At 48.4% G+C, this 18,290-nt stretch overlaps 5 protein-coding genes across 5 annotated transcripts; 2 read left to right on the plus strand and 3 right to left on the minus strand.

Moving 5' to 3' along the window:
* Positions 1-276: 276 nt before the first annotated feature.
* Positions 277-797, minus strand: LHYA1_G003407 (putative cytochrome b5; the record flags this gene model as incomplete). Its single annotated transcript, XM_031148378.1, has 2 exons — positions 277-535; positions 574-797. The coding sequence occupies 2 exons, from the start codon at positions 795-797 to the stop codon at positions 277-279; spliced, it is 483 nt and encodes a 160-aa protein (XP_031006055.1).
* A 619-nt stretch (positions 798-1,416) lies between these two features.
* YJL213W_3 (Uncharacterized protein) lies at positions 1,417-3,090 on the plus strand (the record flags this gene model as incomplete). The annotated part of the gene is made up of 4 exons (XM_031148379.1): positions 1,417-1,895; positions 1,976-2,216; positions 2,268-2,523; positions 2,579-3,090. 4 exons carry the CDS (start codon positions 1,417-1,419, stop codon positions 3,088-3,090), a joined length of 1,488 nt encoding a protein of 495 aa, XP_031006062.1.
* A 586-nt stretch (positions 3,091-3,676) lies between these two features.
* Positions 3,677-5,660, plus strand: str3 (Siderophore iron transporter; the record flags this gene model as incomplete). The annotated part of the gene is made up of 2 exons (XM_031148380.1): positions 3,677-3,891; positions 4,190-5,660. 2 exons carry the CDS (start codon positions 3,677-3,679, stop codon positions 5,658-5,660), a joined length of 1,686 nt encoding a protein of 561 aa, XP_031006061.1.
* A 1,120-nt stretch (positions 5,661-6,780) lies between these two features.
* LHYA1_G003410 (uncharacterized protein) lies at positions 6,781-7,801 on the minus strand (the record flags this gene model as incomplete). The annotated part of the gene is made up of 2 exons (XM_031148381.1): positions 6,781-7,683; positions 7,730-7,801. 2 exons carry the CDS (start codon positions 7,799-7,801, stop codon positions 6,781-6,783), a joined length of 975 nt encoding a protein of 324 aa, XP_031006069.1.
* Positions 7,802-14,527: 6,726 nt separating this feature from the next.
* YVC1_2 (Calcium channel) lies at positions 14,528-18,002 on the minus strand (the record flags this gene model as incomplete). The annotated part of the gene is made up of 2 exons (XM_031148382.1): positions 14,528-17,628; positions 17,678-18,002. Coding segments are annotated over 2 exons (3,426 nt in total), but the record flags the coding sequence as incomplete, so codon positions are not given.
* Between the last annotated feature and the right edge of the window lie 288 nt (positions 18,003-18,290).

The raw sequence follows: 18,290 nt of genomic DNA on the forward strand, positions 1-18,290 counted from the left end.
GACGAGCATTCTACAAGGTTTATTGGCCTGAAGATGTGATTCAAACGAATAAAAGCTCGTGCGAAATCTTTGGATTAGACGTCAGTGTTCATGCCTGATATTGTGGAGAAAAATCGCGTATCAATCTAACCTACCCCTCACTGATTAGTTGATGGTTATTCTTTCATCCATATCTGGAGATTATATTACTTGAGACTGGTATATTATGACCATTTGACACGGATTATAGAGAGAAAGTTATACGTGACATGTAAATAAACTTCTACTTTAAATATCCTAGTCCCACACATCATTCCCCCATCTTCTTAATCCTACATATCTATTTGGCTCTTGAAACCTGTTTTTCAACCCTTCTGTCCGTCCAACTCTCAACGGCTTCCCAAATTCCTCCATATCCTGTTTCCCGTGAAACCTCCAGAACTGCCAACTACACTCCCCTCCCGCAAAAGATTTGATGACCTGTTCTCCGCCGGGATGTTCGGAGATAAAATCAGTGCAATCATACACTATATTGTCTACCACAATGACTATTCTTCTGTGAGAACTGCGAAACGAAATAAAATGAAAACCAACGGGGCTGGGAACATACGAAGACCGCCAGCTCCCGCTGATATGCGCTGCGAAACTTCAGTCGCGGGGATGAAGGGTAAATCTTTATCTTTGGTGTCTGTAGTGGCAGACGGGTATCTTGGGGTGAGGCTGAGAGTTTCGATGTGTTGAGTGGAGGCCTTTAAGTCTTGGATGAATTCTGTCTGTAGGAGTGGCGCCTTTCGAGTGCCGATTTTGAGCCAGCCCATCTTGATTGTAGGGTTGTATTGTTGAATGTAATAAGAGTTTCGAAAATATCTCCGTAGAGATAGAAAGCAGTTCTCTTTCTCGGTGGATCACCTTGGTAGCGCGTGAGGAGAAACGGAGGATAGTCCGGCAGTTCCTATGGTGTTTTCTTGAATAGTCTAGTGGGTTGAAAGCGACTATCCTATAATCCATTCCCGTGATGGGAGGATGGAGAAGACGGAGAAGGCGGACGACACTAGGCGAGGATAGCTCCACGCTAGGGGTCCATTGCGCTTACACCCCGTCACCCCGCATTAATCCAGTGAGTCTCGTACCTTATACTTGACCTATCTCAAGCGTTGTAATAATATTACTTGATCCGTATTGCCGAAGTATGGATGTGTAACCAGAAATACGGGGAACTTGGGGAATTAGAAACCTTCATGTTCCGACCTGGTGACTTTGGGATCTATTTTACATTTAGCCTACTTTCACCCAGCACTTATAACTGCGTCTCGTCGTCTTCTATATCCTTTTCCTCATCGTTCGTCAATCAGTTCTTTTTCCAAAGCTTGTGGAATCGGATAACTATACATATAATTATAATTGTTCTTCAGTTGCAAGCCAATCGAAGTAATCAACATGGCACCCTCAAGAACCGCTGACCCGCTTCCCAGCTTTGGCCAAAAGAGCGTCACCAGTGAACCTTACAAAGGACCACCCCGAAATATCAAAACCATAAACGACATACATTTCGATGCCTCCCTACAACCAACAAATTACAAAATCTTGGGTACCCACCCCGACTCCAAGATCCTCTTTGAAGATGTTTCAATACTCGACTCTACAGGCCGTGATCCTTATCCGGGGGATGTCCTCATCGAGGGTGAAAAAATCGTCAGAGTCGGCAACGTACCCGACAAGGAAAAGCTGAAGAAAGACCCCAAAGTGAGGGTGATTCACGGGAGAGGACGCACTCTGATGAGTGGCTTGGGAGATGCGCATACCCATTTCACTTGGAATGGTGGAGACCTGAATAGGCTTGGGGACTTGGGCGTCGAGAAGCATGTGCTATTGACAGCTAGGAGTGCGCAGTGTTATATTGACTCGGGCTATACCATGTATGTCCTCACATTCCAGCTTCTTTAAAAGGGGCTTAGCCGAGGCTATCCTACAGGGATACCAAACTGACGAACCACAGGTGTTTTGGGGCAGCTTCCGCCAAAGAGAGACTCGATGTTGTCATCCGAGATGCGATCAATGCTGGAGACATACCAGGTCCTCGATATCTGGCCAACGGCAAGGAGATGGCTAGACGAGACGGTGACCTTGTGGCGGGTATCACAGCTTATGCCGACGGACCAGAGGAGATGCGTGAGGTGATTAGGCATCACGTCAAATTAGGAGTCGACAACATCAAGCTCAGTATGAGTGGAGAAGAAGTAAACTCCTCCCTTGCCCCTCATGAGCATCGTGTTCTAATTCTACCTTAGATTACCGAGACTCGCTCAGCACAAGATTGTTATTTCACAGATGAAGAAACAGCAGCTTGCGTTGACGAGGGACATAAGCTCGGCAAGAGACTCTGCGCCCATGCCCGCGCCCGAGATTCAGTCACCATGTGCATTAAACATGGAGTCGATGTCATTTACCACGCTTCATATATAAACGACGAGGGTATGGATATGCTCGAGGCGAAGAAAACAAAGCACGTCATTGCTCCAGCCATCAACTGGCTCATTGGCACTCGTAAGTAATTCCAATCCGACCTCGAAATTGGAGGGCGTGTCTAACACACTTCTAGTAAACGATGCAGAAGCATTCGGCTACCCCAAAGCCAAAGCAGAACAAGTGGGGTATCAAAGAGAACTCGACGCTGCTATTCGTGGCCTGCGAGAGATGCACCGCCGAGGCATCCCCATCCTTCCTGGAGGCGATTACGGCTTCGCATGGACGCCGCACGGAACCTACGCGCGGGACCTAGAGCACTTTGTCAAGTTGCTGGATTTCACGCCCATGGAATCCATCATAGCGGCCACAGCTGGAGTCGCGAAGCTCTTCATGCGTGAACAGGAACTGGGGAAGATCCAGGAGGGATTCTACGCGGATTGCATTCTAGTAGATGGAGATCCGCTGCAGGATATCACGGTGCTGCAAGATCATGATAAGTTGAATGTTATTGTGCTTAACGGGAGGGTGCATAAGGCGGGCAGGAAAGAATATATTGCACCTCCTGTGGCGGGGCAGGATGCAAATTATCACCCTATCGTGCCAGACTTTCCTGAGGTCAAGAAAGAGATGCAGAAGAATTATTGAGTTTGTATCGTTTCAAGGGGTTGATTAGCTGTGATAGCACTGTATGAAGTATTACGAATTGAAGGAAGTTTTTAATCCTCTTTTTCAATCAGATGTTACAAGATAGTGTTAGTGCCGCTTTGCTAATGTCTTTTAGTGGGATATGCAGGCCTTCATGCAAGTGTGACTACGATAAGGAATACAACTTGAAGTAGCATTCCGGCTAAAGTCAATAGGGCAAATCAGAGGTCATAAATTTGGCATTGTTATGGTGGATTCTATGTACACTTCCATCTTAAAGTGGGGGATTTCAATCATCCCTACTGATATGCTGTGAATGGCTCTTACTGACTGCAGTACTACTTCAAACTTCTTATCGTACTTTTTGTACTCCCTACCAGACGCCGTGAATTGCTTGCAATATACAAAATCACACCGCTGATTGGTCAAGCTCCTTTCAATATGCATATTCACATCACTTGGTCAGAAGGCTGAAAGATCTTCGCGTTACAAAAAGCTCTCGAGTCCTCTTCTTCCCTCTTCAACTTCACGTTCGTTCCTCCCCCCCTTTCCAAAACATCAACGAAAACAACAACTTGCCGCCATCATGGGTTTCATTAACTCATCTAGAGCTCCGATAGAGCCAAGTTTTGAGCTCAAGGATTCTCCGCACACAATGGATAAAGACCGAGAAGAGAAATCGGGTTCAGAGGTGGGAGAACTCTCAAAGGTAAATCACGCCGACATTGAGGGGGGTGTTGCGCGGGTTGAAGCAGCTCAAGCCGTATGGGGAACGCATGGGAAATATATTATTGTTGCTGGGTAAGAGACTTACTCCATACTCGCTACAAACTATGGCATAGCATTGGTATTGACATGTTGGATAGGATTGCAATGATGATGATTATGTAGTAAGTGTCCTGTTGTATCGTCTTGATTATCAGATGGAGACCATGATCTTTGGGACGAGATTGGGTCTTCATCTGATAATAAGACCTTTTCTTCATCTTTTCTCATCAAATTCACATTGTGCATTTCTACATACAGAGTAGCCATCTCTGCAAGTTCAACTTTCAATACATGACATTGTCAAGACCACAGACTCACCATCCACCAATAGTGAACTAGACAATTCCACTGTCTACGTCTACCAAAACTACGCCACCTCATCCTTCGACAAACTCTCTCTGGTTTCAACCCTTGGAACAGCAGGTGCCATCATATTCGCTGTGGTTAAACCACCAATTGCCAAACTATCCAACATCATCGGTCGAGGCGAAACATACATCTTCACCATCTCATGTTACCTTGTAGCATATATCCTCATTGCATCCGCCAAGTCCTTCAATGCATATGCAGCTGGATTTGTCTTCTACGCCATTGGTCAGTCTGGCACAAATATCATGAACGACATTATCATCTCTGATATATCCACCGCAAGATGGCGAGGCCTAGCAATCGGCGCCTCCTTCTTCCCGTTCATAGCCATGCCCTGGATCTCAGCTTTCATCGTCGACAGTGTAGTCCACGGCATCGGCTGGCGCTGGGGAATCGGTATGCTCGCGATCCTGATGCCCTTCTGCGCGAGCTTCATCATAGCAACTCTGCTGTACTACCAATCTCGCGCCAAGAAGGCAGGGCTCGTAGCACAGTCTCGGATCTCCGCGCGCGAATTCTGCTCGCAGATAGACCTGGGGGGAACCGTCCTCTTTAGCTGCGGCTTCGCCATGCTTCTCCTCCCCCTAACCCTAGCCGCCACGACAACATCCCGCTGGCACACGCCTTACATCGCCGTTCTCCTGGCGCTGGGCTGCGCGTTCCTGATGGCGCTGCCATTCTACGAGAAATTCGTCGCCAAGTACCCTCTGGTCCCCGTGCACTATTTCACCAACCCAACCATCGTCATGTCCATGCTGCTCATCTCGACGGATTCCATGGGGTTTGGTGCTACGCACACGTATCTGTACCCCTGGGTAACAGTCGTGCATGACTTCGCGGCGCGGGAGGCGACCTTCTACACGTTTACCAACGGAGTCACGCAATGCACCAGCGGTATCATCGCCGGCTTCATCATGCTCAAAACGCAGCGCTACAAATGGCTTCTCATGGGCGCCGTTGCCATCCGCCTGGTCGGATACGGGATCATGATGCGGCTGCGCGGCGCGAACAACACGCCCGCTGAACTGTTCGTCGTGCAACTGATCCAGGGGATTGGAAGCGGAGTGATCCAGACGGCCGTTCTGGTGTCCGCGCAAATCATGGTCCCGCATGCCGAGCTGGCGCAGATCACAGCGTTGGTGATATGCTTCTCGTTCCTGGGCGCGAGTATCGGGGCGAGTATCGCGGGTGGCATTTATACAGGGACGTTTGGCGAAGCGCTGAAACGACATCTGGGGGATGAAGCTACGCGGGCGTTGATTGACGAGTTGCTTAATTCGATTACGGGGGTTTTGCCGAGATGGGGATCGATGGAGAGAATCGCTATTGATTATGCTGCAAGTACTTCCTCTCCACCTCCTCTCCATCTTCCTCCCCAACTTCCTCCTCCCAAGTCTTCAACTTACAACCAGCACACCTCCAACTCCAACTAATCCCACTCCTCAACCAGTATTCAGACGTCATGCGATACATCACGTACATCGCAGTCGGAACATCTTGTCTGGGATTCATCCTCGTCTGGTTCCTGCCCGATCTTCTCCTACCGTACGTCTTTCCTTGCATCTATCCATCTATCCATCCATCCATCCTCAACCCCAAGAAACGCTATACACAACTAATCCAACACCAACAAATAAACAGTACAAACAAAAATAACCTAGTTGAAGATTAAGCGGGGCAAGTCTTGCAAGGACGCGATAATCACAACACGACTTGTCTTATTTCCAATATCCTCTTTTTCAAAACAATACATACCTACTTGCGGCTCCTTATCTAAAATCAAGTACAATAATAACATCTAGTATCTAAAAACATATCAAACCTCCAGCAAGGAGATTTTCGCGTACAATTACAAGCAAGTAAACATCCCCTACCTAGTAATATAATCAATCATAGCTCAGCCATTCATGCTAATCTAATCTAGTCTTACCTTTTACGCTTAAGCTACTATACTATACTATAAGCCGAAGGTCCTATCATCCTATATAAAAGCCAACAGCAACTCGTTAGGATATAAGGACCGCACCACGAACCGCATCTGTTGATCAAGTTACAACGATGTCTGGTATTGTATTATATGTGGGTGGTTACAGTGGCATCTAGTTCTAGCTACTATGCTAAAGCAGAGGAGAGTTTTACGCATGTGACAAGCTGACTAAGCAATCCAAAAGTCCCACAGCGACAGCATCACGACCTTTCTACTAGTCATGTGATTTGGCGTAGCTTAGTCAGCGAAGAGGCATCGAGGTGACCTCTTCGCATTCACAACACCACCTAAATGCTAAGCATCATCAACCAGAAACTCTAGTATCAAGTCTATCTACTAGTAGAAGAAGTGATCGCGTATCTGTTCAACCTGTGATATTAACACAACTTGAGTTATATGTGAAGTATGCTCACCTGAAGTGAAGTATAGAGTAAGCTTTAAATTTACAAGTCACTGAACAGGTGAGATGGTGAAGTATTTCATGAGGCAACTGTTTCAAGGGCAAAAATAGGGTTCTTCATTTGGTATAGTACACAAGGGGTAATGTAGTTTTAGTTCTAAAACTCCTAATCCATAATGCCAGATTTTCCATCTCCATCCGTATCCTTCTTTGGGTTCAACCTATCCAACAAACTAGGCTTTTTGCCAGTGGTGGAAGTGGAAGAGTCATGGCCACGGGTAGTCGAAGATCCATAGTTACCAGTGGTGGAATCTTGACCATGGGTAGTAGATCCGTAGTTACCAGTAGAAGATCCATAACCACCAGCAGAAGTTCCGTCATGGCTGTGGTTGCCAGTTAGACCTGTTGTGGAAACTCCGCTGTGGGTGTTGGCAGAAGATCCACGAGTACCAGTTGCACCAGTCCGAGAAGTATCGGTGTCGGTCAAACTCGTCGTACCCTTGGCACCTGCTCCGCCGAGAGTTCCACCAACAGATCTTGGCTCGCCGCCAAAGGCATCAGTTCGCTCCTCGCGTCCACCCAGAGAACCGCCTTGACTCTTGAACTCGCCCATGGTTACGGGTGGGAGTTGGCTGGCAGTGTGGTGCTTGGCTTCGTTTTGATGGATCTCGTGGACAGGGACGGTGGTGTGGACGACAGAATGCTGAACCGTCTCCTTTTGAATGACGGGCTGGATGTTCTCATGGACGTGGTGGTGGACGTGCTCGCCGGCAACCGTCTCACCGGCAGCAGTAGTACGCTGCGTCTCGCCGACTTCACGGGTATTCTTGAATTGAGCTTGCTCAGCGGTAAGGCGGGACTTTGCATGATCGTCTGAGCCGTGCTTGAGGTGACGGTGCTCGACGCCTGCCAATTGGTGCGAGTGTTGCTCGGGGAGGACTTCGCGGTCTGCGATGGGCTGGACGGATGTATGGTAATGGTCTTGGTGGACTTCACGATCGACGGCTTTGGTCTCTTGGTTGAGCTGAGTGCGAGTTACGTGCTCTTGTTGAACGGCGGGATTGATGGTCTGTGGATATCAGTGCATGTTCTATATGGAACGACAGGAATCTTACCTCGTGGACGGTGGTGTCGTGCTTTCCATCCTTGGATAGGAAGTTTCCAACTGCTGCCTTTGCCTTGTCCATTGTGATGAGTTGTAGGTGTGTGTATGTTTGTTTGTGGGTATGAATGGGTATTTGGGAGTTGTAGAAGAGTTGTGGAGAGGAGAGGAGTTTATGGTTGATGGGAGAGCAGTGGGATGAGGGGTAATATACACAAGCAAGAAGGTAGATGAAGCTATGACAAGCTCTGCTCTTACCTAGAGTACATAGTGCAAACAATAGCTACATCATCATGACGACCTGACGCATGCAGCAAGAACAATTGAACACAATAACGGTAGTGACCACCCAGACTAGACGTGGCGGTGCAGTGCATCTCCGTAGATGCCAATCATATTGGTGGGTGGGCAAGTAGGAGTACAGTAGCAAAGGTAGGCGAGGAATGTTCGAGTGAGCTGAACTTCTCCCACTTGGGAAGCCACTGACGCCCTAGACGGGAAACTGAAGCAGGTGCAGGTGAACGTATCAAGCTATGGCCATGGGATTTATCACAAACCATGGGAATCTGGTGGTGATCAATCGGATGAAGCGGGTTTAATAGTCTAATTACGACATCCCGCTCTTCCTTTCGAATGACTTGCATGAGACCAACCATACCTACCTGGTTGGTATTGGAATACTCCCGAGAGAGCGGAGAGATACCTCTGTACATATCAAGTCTCGATGACGCTCTCATGCCATTGGAAAGCCCATACGTCAGTAGACGGAACTGGAGGCGGCTTAATGTGAGGCTACGAGTGAAAGTACGGAGGAACGCTACTGCACGGGTACTGTTCCAACCTGCTCGTGGGTTCAGCCACTCGATCGCATCGAGCCCGTGATCGGCATTCAATGGGACGAAAGGGGTCTGATGGGCTGATGGGTTGATGGCGGATAGGTAGATAGGGAAACCAGCCAGACAAAGTACCTAGGCCTACCTAGGTAGTTCTAGTTCTAGTTCTAGTTCTAGTTCTAGTTCTAGTTCACCTGCCGTGTCGCAATGAGGCTGGCTAAGGAGAGGGGGAAAATATACTATTTTGATCAAACGTGTCGACGACGACAATAAAGAATTATTCCCGTATCACCGCTGATGTTATATGATTCCCCCTGAGTCGAAGCGACCCCGAATACGGGCATTGCCCCTTGTCCTTGTCCTGTTCCTGGTGAGATTTAATATTCCGAACCAGGTGCCCCTGTGCCCTGCCCTGCCCTGCCCTGCCCCGCGCACTCTTGGCCATGGGGTCGCGGATCAAGAAGCTCTTCTCGCCGAGCAAGAACAATAACAGCAACAACAACAATTCACGGTCCAGGTATAATAACAACACCCATCTACTCGGCCATTCCTACGAAGATGCCATTGCTCTAGAACCGCCCCTAAAAGGATCGTATTCCGTGGCGGGGAATGGGCGCAATGTATTGAGCGAGATCCAACACGCGCAATCAGCACGCGCAAAGAGACTCTCCAGGCCTGGGAATGTTCCTGCGAGAAGTACAGCTTCGCGAAATGTTGTACGGCGGGTGGATGATGTGCCAGCGCGACCGCGGACTGCGACTGGAAATGAAGCTGCTTGGGAAGATGGAGGGGGAGGGGAACAGGAGCAGGAGGAACGGCGGGGAAGGAAAAGGACACATTCGATGAAGTCGCAGCGTATGAGTGCCTTCAGCTTTCATACAAGTGGACAAGAACATTCAACACCACCTCTCCCCAAGCCTACTCGAGATATCCCACAAGCACAATCACAAGCACAATTCCAATTCCAAAACGCTCCATCCTCACCAAAATCACACGTTGATCTCTTGGATGCACATTCGATTATCACGCACTCTCGCGAGCCATCTCTGGGACAAGGCAGAAGATTGGACGAGGGAAATAGTCGGTACGGTGAGGATGTGGCCGATAGGAATATCGCCAAACATGGTAATCATGGTAATCATGGTAATCATGCCTCTCTTTCGCCGACTGCTCGGACGAAAAGGGAGATGCCTTATCTGGCTATGGGTGGTATTGATGACGACGGATCTGGTGCATTTGGTCCTGATTTGGATTTGGAGGCAGACGATGATTCATATGACGACACCACCATCATTACTCGGTCCACCCATCAACACCCCGCTCCCGTTCAAGCACATAGCCAACCCCTCGCTCGGTCTAGACCCGCCACGGTCCCCCATCCGCCACCATGGCTCGACTCTAGATTGAATAATGGTAGTAGAAATGGTATTGGTAATGATAGTGGTAATGGTAATGGTAATGGTAATGGAACCGGGAACGGGATTGGAATTGGCAATAACAATGGCAGTGGTAATGGAAACAGGAATAGTAACATCCACAGAAACAGGCTTCTCGATGACGCCTCTGCCACTTCCAACAATGGCTCCATGCTCTCTCTCCCTGTTTCCGACGTTACTAGTGCTGGTAGAGTCCGAGCCAGCGCCACACAGATATCGCCATTGGTCAAGAACACCGGGTCAACAAAGCAGGAAGCCTCATCTTCAGCTTCATCTTCCTCCTCATACTTATCCTCTCCCCCACCTGCATCCCCACCCTCGATATCAATTCCTACCCCTATCCCCTATCGTGATCCTTGTCGACACTCCGTTCGAAGTTCACTGGGCCTCACGTCTCTAGGACCAACGTTCCGCCTCAAAGAACCTCCACCTGTTCCTCCGCCGTCGACTGTCATTGTTCCACGAGATACGAATACGAGTACATTGGTTCATAGCAGACCAACCTCGAATACGACCACTCATCCTTCTTCATTGGTTCATAGCAGGCAAACGTTGAATACGGTCCCTCAAGCTCCCTCCCATCGCCCCCAGCTCTCGAATACATCTACAATTCGTGATCGTTCCAAGTCGAATCCGAAGCCAAGATCAACAGCTCAAGAAGGCAGCTCTGTAGGACCCATCTCAAAGCACACAAGATCCCAGCGATCAAGCTATTCCGCCTTCCCATATAATAGTCAGACGAAAGAAGCAAAAGGCATGAAGGATGCTATTGCAGCTCAACAATTGAGCCAAAGACCAGGTTTAAGCGACGTCGTCGACTTGACAGATACAGTAGACACAGATGTGACTACTAAAACACTACCCGGTACATCCCCCAGCATATCAGTCAATCCTCGTCCGTCACATCTGTCGCAGCATTCCATTGTCAAGCCTCCATCCTTTCCTTTGGAGCATTGGCCACTTCCAAATGGCTTTGGCAAGAAGTCTGCTGATCGTTATGTTTAGCCGTTGTTCACGAACATGTCACCCCAACACAACATGAGATACGGACCAAGGCTATCACGCGCGAAATACATACACATCATGTTTATCATCGTGTCCTTCCAGTCATAGAAACTGAGGTTTTACCGGTTAAGCATTACGTTAAAGGTTCTGATGGCAATCTAGTCCCGATTCTCGAGAGTGAAGTACCCCGTCACTCACTCACTGCAAGGCCGAACGCATACTGGGAGGCTAATAAAGCTGGAGTTGACCCCCAAGCGTTGCACCGGCCACATTCCCAAGCGTCTTCAACGGAAGTGGGAGATGCAGCCACTTCCCCGTCTGTTGGCTATACACGCAATGAGGCAAAATCCACTCGCTCTCGTGGGAATTCGCTGGAGTCGAAACCAGAACCCATCTTGAGCAATAAAAAGGAATCTACAACCAAAGATGGCCACACGAGAACCGACTACGTCTGGCGCCACGCACCTGTTTTCGAGACAATGGATGGAAACGAGCAGCCAATAATCATCGGTACCGGTTATGGCGATCCCAGCTCCGAAGACGCACTGGGTAGTGTGGCTGCTGCCGATATTAAGGATGACGAAGCATTGCTGTTTACAGATACTGGGTATGGATCCGATGGCATGTTGCCTGGCTTGAAAGAGAAAAGTCCGATGGCTGGGTTGGGGAATGGAAGAGTCGTAGTCGCAAGCGGTGATGATGGACTTGGACGGTCAGTGGGAGATGTCAAGGTAGATGGGAGTCCGAGGGAATTAAGACGGAAACCGGTTATGGAGACGACAAGACAATCGGGCGGTGTGGCAGAGATGGAAAGAGGAATGGGAAATCTGTCTATGCGGCATTGAGATTGAGCTATGTACTATACATTATTGCACTTGTATTATGGCTCCTAGTAATATACCAAGCCTTTTCTCACTCATCGTCTGCTTGATCTGCTATATGGCTCTCACGTACATCATCCTCCCTTGTACATATCCTTACATCTAACTCAAGCTTACATATTATTTAAATCCCTCAAATGCAGATTTAGTAATAACCTGCACCTTGTATGTTCAGATAGTTATACTACTATATAAACCCGACAGTGAAATAACGGTACGTGCGCGCCGTGCCGCCGATATCCCCGCATCCCTGCCCGCATCCTACAGTGTTGAACCCCACTACAAATCTATTTATATCAGTGTAATCTCGTCTCGTCTTCGTCTCTTCAATCAATTACCATATACTCGTAGTCTACCGATTTACTACCAGTACTTTTGTCCATAGCATCTTATTCCGCATAATCAATCAAATCACGCTATCATACTAAAAATTAACAAAGTTCTCTCTCTGCTTATCTAGAGTTAAGTGATGAGGAAATGAGGAAATGCAATGCGTTCAACTCGGACGAGTGCTCGGACGAGACGGAAAGAGACGATCGGGCACGTATAGAGGGTAGTACGCTCGGTGCTAATCTCGTCATATTCTTGAATACGAAGGTGCACTGCACTCTTTTCACTCACTCACTCACTCACTCGCTCGCTGCCCAGTGCCATACATAGCCTGTCAGTCAGTCAGTTAGCACAATCGGCGTACCGGTACCATGCGTATATTGATTGCCCGTCGCCGTCATGCCACGCTGCGCTGCGCTGCGCTGCGCCCCGCATCCGTCTTATACGAGAAAGAGTACCTAGGTAGAGAGTACCGTGTTGTGAGATTAGGCAGTGGCCGTCGGATGGGATGGGAGGGGATGGGATTTATATTTAAAGGTTGCAGCAGCCACTTTGTGCGGGTTGGAATCGAGGATTTAGGTATAAGTACATACAGTACATATATATATTTCAACAACCAATTGCTTGCAAGACATATCATACATACATCTACAACATGAAGCTCCCCTCCCCCTCCCTCATAGCAAGCGCCAGCGCCCTCCTCAGCGCATCCCTCGTCTGCGTCTCCGCCACCCCCCTCACCCTCGCCCTCGCCCCCACCACGCGCACAACATCCACCCCCCTCTGCGCGCCCGAGCACAGCGGCATCATCTCCCCCGCCGCCAACGCCACCATAACGCAAGTCTCGAGCTCCTACGCCTCGACGACCTTCGAGATAATCTACTGCTCGGGGCAGTACGACAAGACCTCGTCCACAGACGCGTCCATCTGGCTCACGTCCCCCTCCTCGCCGTACGACGGCAACCTGCTCGCCAAGAACGTGGTACCAGATAATGCGGACGCGACGCCGGGGTTTTACTCGTACCGCCTGAACGTGACGCTGAGTCCGGAGGACGGGGATTACTTTCAGGGCGTATATGTGTTGAGTGTTTATGAGACGACGACTGGTATGTTTGTTTGTTTGTTTGTTCGTTCTTGTTCTGCATGAGTGCATTGCATAAGCAAGCGGTAGTGAATGAATGGATGGATAGATGCGATGCGATGTGATGCTAATTGGTGCGTGCGTTTAGGGTATTATAATCCGATGAACTTTGACATCACGTCGATTAATGTCACGCTTGCCGTGACTTCATCCTGAAAAAGCGGAATGGGATAATGCGCGCGGGCTTTGCTTTTTTTTTCCGCAGCCGATGGATGGATGGATGGATGAATGGATGAATGAAAAGCGATAAATTCAGTATGGTTATTTATTACTCCTGACTGCTTTTCTAATTTTCCCCTGCAACGGGAACGGGAAAAGTAAAGAAAGAGAGGAAAGGAAGGGAAAGGAAAACAACGGTTTCGGGAAGGAAATCAAAAGGAAGAGATAGGACGGACGAGAAATATACGAACGGGAAGTCAGTCTACTTATATATACATAACACCGGCTCTAGATTTGCCTAATATACATACATACATACATACATACATACATACATACATACATACATGCATAGCTCATATATATAATCTTCTGTTTGCAACGAAACCAGCGGGAAGGAAAATAAGTCAATCGATAAATGGCATATCAGCTGCTTGTGGGTTTTGGTTTTGGCATAAATGGACTCAACTGAGACGTTTAAATATACGAGTATAGGCTAGGTAGGCAGAGCAGGGAAGGGAAAAGTATATTTATTGTATAGATAGATAATAAAATATAAGTTGTAGATCTTGATTAGGAGAAACCCTAAATATGCGCTTCTATCTTAGGCGCCGCCTATAGTGCAGCTGGGTATACTAGTCCTTGGAATTTATAATCAGATGTTATATATAGATTGATATTAATCAATAAATATCAGCTTCTTAAAGGTTTTTATATAGGTCGTTCCTCTTGTAATAATTATACTGCTAGGTCTTAATATATACAAGGCCAAATCTAAGCTTAAGAGGCAAATTAGTAGGGTGCATGCCAAGACAATTATACATACATGCAATGCAGACTTCGTGATCTTAACTAGGGCGAGGTGGAATTATTAACATTAGTATGATATGCGAGTACTGGTATATGTAAATCAAAGCAAACCGCACGCTGTATGGAGTATATAACCATATAAACAAGACACAACGCCAATATGCAAGTCCGTCTGCAGATCGTTCTACAGAGAGCTCCCCTACCCATATACTGACTCTCGAGCATCTGCGTCGGCGCAGCCTCCCCAACAATACCAAAATCAAGTTCACTGGTAGTACGTGACGGCTTCTTCTTCTTCACCCGCTCCCTACCCTTCCCCTTATCTCTCGGTGCAAGATTCTCGTCGACTCCATCTACAGAACTATTCCCTGCCGTTCGACTCTGCATGCCCTTGAACTCCCTCACTACATCCGCAAAACCTTCTTCCAGGGTTTTCATTCGCGCAAGCATAAGTCGACCCATCATGCCTTCATCTTCTTTGTCTTTCCGATGAAAAGCTTTCAAATCGCCAGTAGCCATGGCCATTTGCGTTGCGAAGGAACTCGGGACGGCGCCTAGCATATGATTGTTGTCGAGACCGAGCTCTGACATGCCCATATCCAAGCTAGAGACTCTGTGCCGGATTTGTCGAGTTCGAGATTCGAAATTGAAGTTCGGGACCGATTGGAAATGTTGCCGTGGGGGCATGATGGGACGTGGTTGCACAGATGGTCTTGTATTGGCGGTTGTGTAGATAGAGTGTCTAGGGGTGCGTTGGCCAGTTAGAAGATGAGTGTTTGTCCCTGTGGTTTTTGCTGGAGTGTGCGTTCCTGTGTTTGTTCTTGAGTGATGCTTGGCTGTTAATGGTCGAGATCTAGGTGGTGAGGCGGAGGATGAGCTGTGATTGCTAGTGATTGGGTTGAAGAGTATGGTGTTTGTGGATAGATTGCGGTTGTGAGCGCGTCGTTTGGGTGGAGATGACTTTGGAGGGTCGTTAATGGGGACGAGGTTCTTCGATGAGGTGGGCGTCAATCTGGTTCCGCCGGTTGGCGTTCTGAAATAATCTTCTTCCTCGGATTCGTCCTCCGCAGGCGCGATATGACTTCGTGGATGCTCCAGAGTTAATCCCTCGTCGTCATCATTCGTCACGAGCTCATCGTCTCCATCCTCATCTTCATGACCGCCAATATGCTCATTGGTAAACTCATATTGGTCTGGATCTTGATCATGAAATGGGCCAGTAGACATGAACTCGGCTGGATCACTAGCCACTGATCTATTACCAGAAATGCCCCTCTGCTTCATCATTGTAGCTCTCCTGGCTTGTCTTCTCGTCTCTAAGCGATCAACGATTGATCGATCTTGCTCTTGAGGTGGACTTGCTTGACTGCCCTGATGATCCATCCAATTGTTGACCATATGGGTTTTCCGCCGCTCCACACTCTTCTGGGTACTTCGGAGGGTGTCCGGTCTTGGCGCTAGTCTGAAAACTTCATCCAACGCCTCATCTTTCTGGAACCCAGCAGTCGACTCTTGACGCATTCGAGTGCCAGGGCTGAATAGTCCTTGCTTGGAGTCCTGGAATGATACAAGCCTTGGCCGGCCACGACTAACATTGTCCACGAGATCTGTAGGCTCAAAGACCGATCGGGCTAGGAATAGCTTCTCGTACGCATAGATGCTGAATAGCAAGGGAAAATGCGTCACCTTGATGACGGTTCGATTGAGCTTGATGAACATTCGAAACGAGAGGAAGAATCGCATAGGGGTGAGAAGCCATGCAAATATGTTGCTTGGTGCTACGTAGGAGAAGAGTGCATCATTCTTGACCATTGAGATGGTGTTGACTGCAAAAACAAACTGATGTTCTTCGTCCGCATTTGACACAATCGCCATGAAGGAATTGGTGAGAACCGTAATCAATATTGTCACAACCAAGAAGTGACAGATGAAGAGAAACAGAACCAAGATGGCTTTTCCCAGAGGATTGTACGTTGGCCAAGCTTCCCATGCCGCAGGAGTAAAACCCATAAGAATTTGGAAGATCTTGTACGCCACACCAGCAGCGTCGTAATCGTTCGTCCCAAAGGATAGCGTAAAAGCAACAAAGAACCCACTGCAGGCAATGAGGATTAAAATGAACACGGCAACCAAGTCAACGGCCATCAGCCTGAACGCAATCAAGAGTTGAGAGAAGTATCGGTAGTGATCCAGAACGCTGAACAGCCGTGGGAAAAGGAGGATAGCATTTGTCGCGAGGACATCATATGCCATGTTATTCCACTCGCTTCTACCTAATCCATCGACTAAGAAAATGCCATATAGTCGCATGGAATAGTATACCATTAGTAATAACAGAATCCCAAGATCGAACGTGTTCCAAAAACTCATGAGGTACAGACTGAAGCCCTGCTCATTAAAGCCGACCACTTCGTCAAGCATGAAGCCGGCACTCCAGAACCAAAAGACAACTTCCAACGAGGTAATATCCATTGACCGATCAATGAGCACAGCAAGGAACAAACCTAGCAGAATCGCAAGGGAGCAGGTTGAAAAGAATTGCCGATATCTTGGAACTCGAAGTCTGGATAGTTTGAAAAGCGAGGCGTCTCTAGGGTCGTAGAGGGTAACAGTCCTCCTGCTCTGAATTGCTAGGACTGGAGGGTCCTTCTTTGGTGATGTCCGCGGAGAAGCAATGGCTCCGTATGTAACACGTTGACCTGGGTCTAACAGGTTCTGTCTACTGTTGACCCTGCGAGTTTCCTGCATTTGCTGTGGTGGCGTGGATTGGCGTCGATGGAGATTGTCTGCTGCAGAGTGGAAGACGATTGTACCAGCCCATATAGCCTCGAGCTGCTGAACGACAAGAGGATGTGCTATGAATCGTTTCGCAGAAGCTCTGATAGCAACTTCTAAGGTCGAAATTCGAGCGGCAGCAGGCTTTGGCCGGGTCATCTGTCCACCAGGTGCTGAGATATTGGGTATGGTAAGGCCTTGAAGGGGGAAGAAGTCGTACGACAAGGCATCTATGAGTTCTCGCGTGTTGTATTCTTTCAATAGCTTTATCGCCAGCAACTCACAGACCATGGCTCTGGTACGAGAGGTGCCCGCATTTCCTGGATTGGTCTGCCCCTCCTTTTGGAATTGTAATGAGTTTGCCATCAACGCGTAGAGGGTTGCTCGAGAGAAGTGAGAGGTTCGAATTTGCTGCTGCATGGGCTTGACGAGGAATTGCGATACTTGCGGTGATCGTAGCTGATCCCAAGTGAGGGTGGTTTCGGTTTTCGGAACGACTATCAGACGAATGGCGTGAGTGAGCTTATAGACCGGTAGGGCGTCTGGGAAAGTTAGCAAGATACGGAGGAAAAGAGAGTATAGGTCAGTTACCTAGATGGGCTGCAGAGAAGATTGGAAGCAATGGAGTATCTTCCTCTCCATCCTCATCTTCGTCTTGGTCTTCTTCTTCCTCTCCCTCTTCTTCATCGCCAGCCTCGCGATCCACGCCATCTTCATCGATATCTTCCCCGTCATCGTCGCCCTCTGAATTGTCGTCTTCTGCCTCTGTTTCGGTCCAATCGGCAGTGGCATGGCGGACCTGTCGTTCCTGACGCGCAACGATTGGCGACGAGTCGACTGGATAGATGGATGAGAAGGGCGAATGCTCCTCGACGTGTTGGCGGTGTTTCTTGGGTCGCAGGAGTGAAGAGAGCATTATCGCAGCTGGTAAGGAGTGGCTGGTGGAGAACTATATCGATCTCCAGACCAATGTTCAGCAATATTCCTCCTCCTCTCTCCTCCTCTACCGGCACAGTCTCAGTCGTGGGGATTGATGCAAATGTACATCAAACATGGCAATCTTGAAAAGAAAACGCGACGGTACGGCTGATCCTCGGTTGAGATGGATGGATGAATGATGATCCTCTCCTCCACCTTCCTTCGCTTCCTACCTTGAATCTACCCAGGCCAAGTGGGAATGCCCTCAGAAATGACATTTCAGGTA

Source organism: Lachnellula hyalina (assembly GCF_007821495.1).
Source record: "Lachnellula hyalina strain CBS 185.66 chromosome Unknown contig00051, whole genome shotgun sequence".
NCBI classification, from domain to species: Eukaryota; Fungi; Ascomycota; class Leotiomycetes; order Helotiales; family Lachnaceae; genus Lachnellula; species Lachnellula hyalina.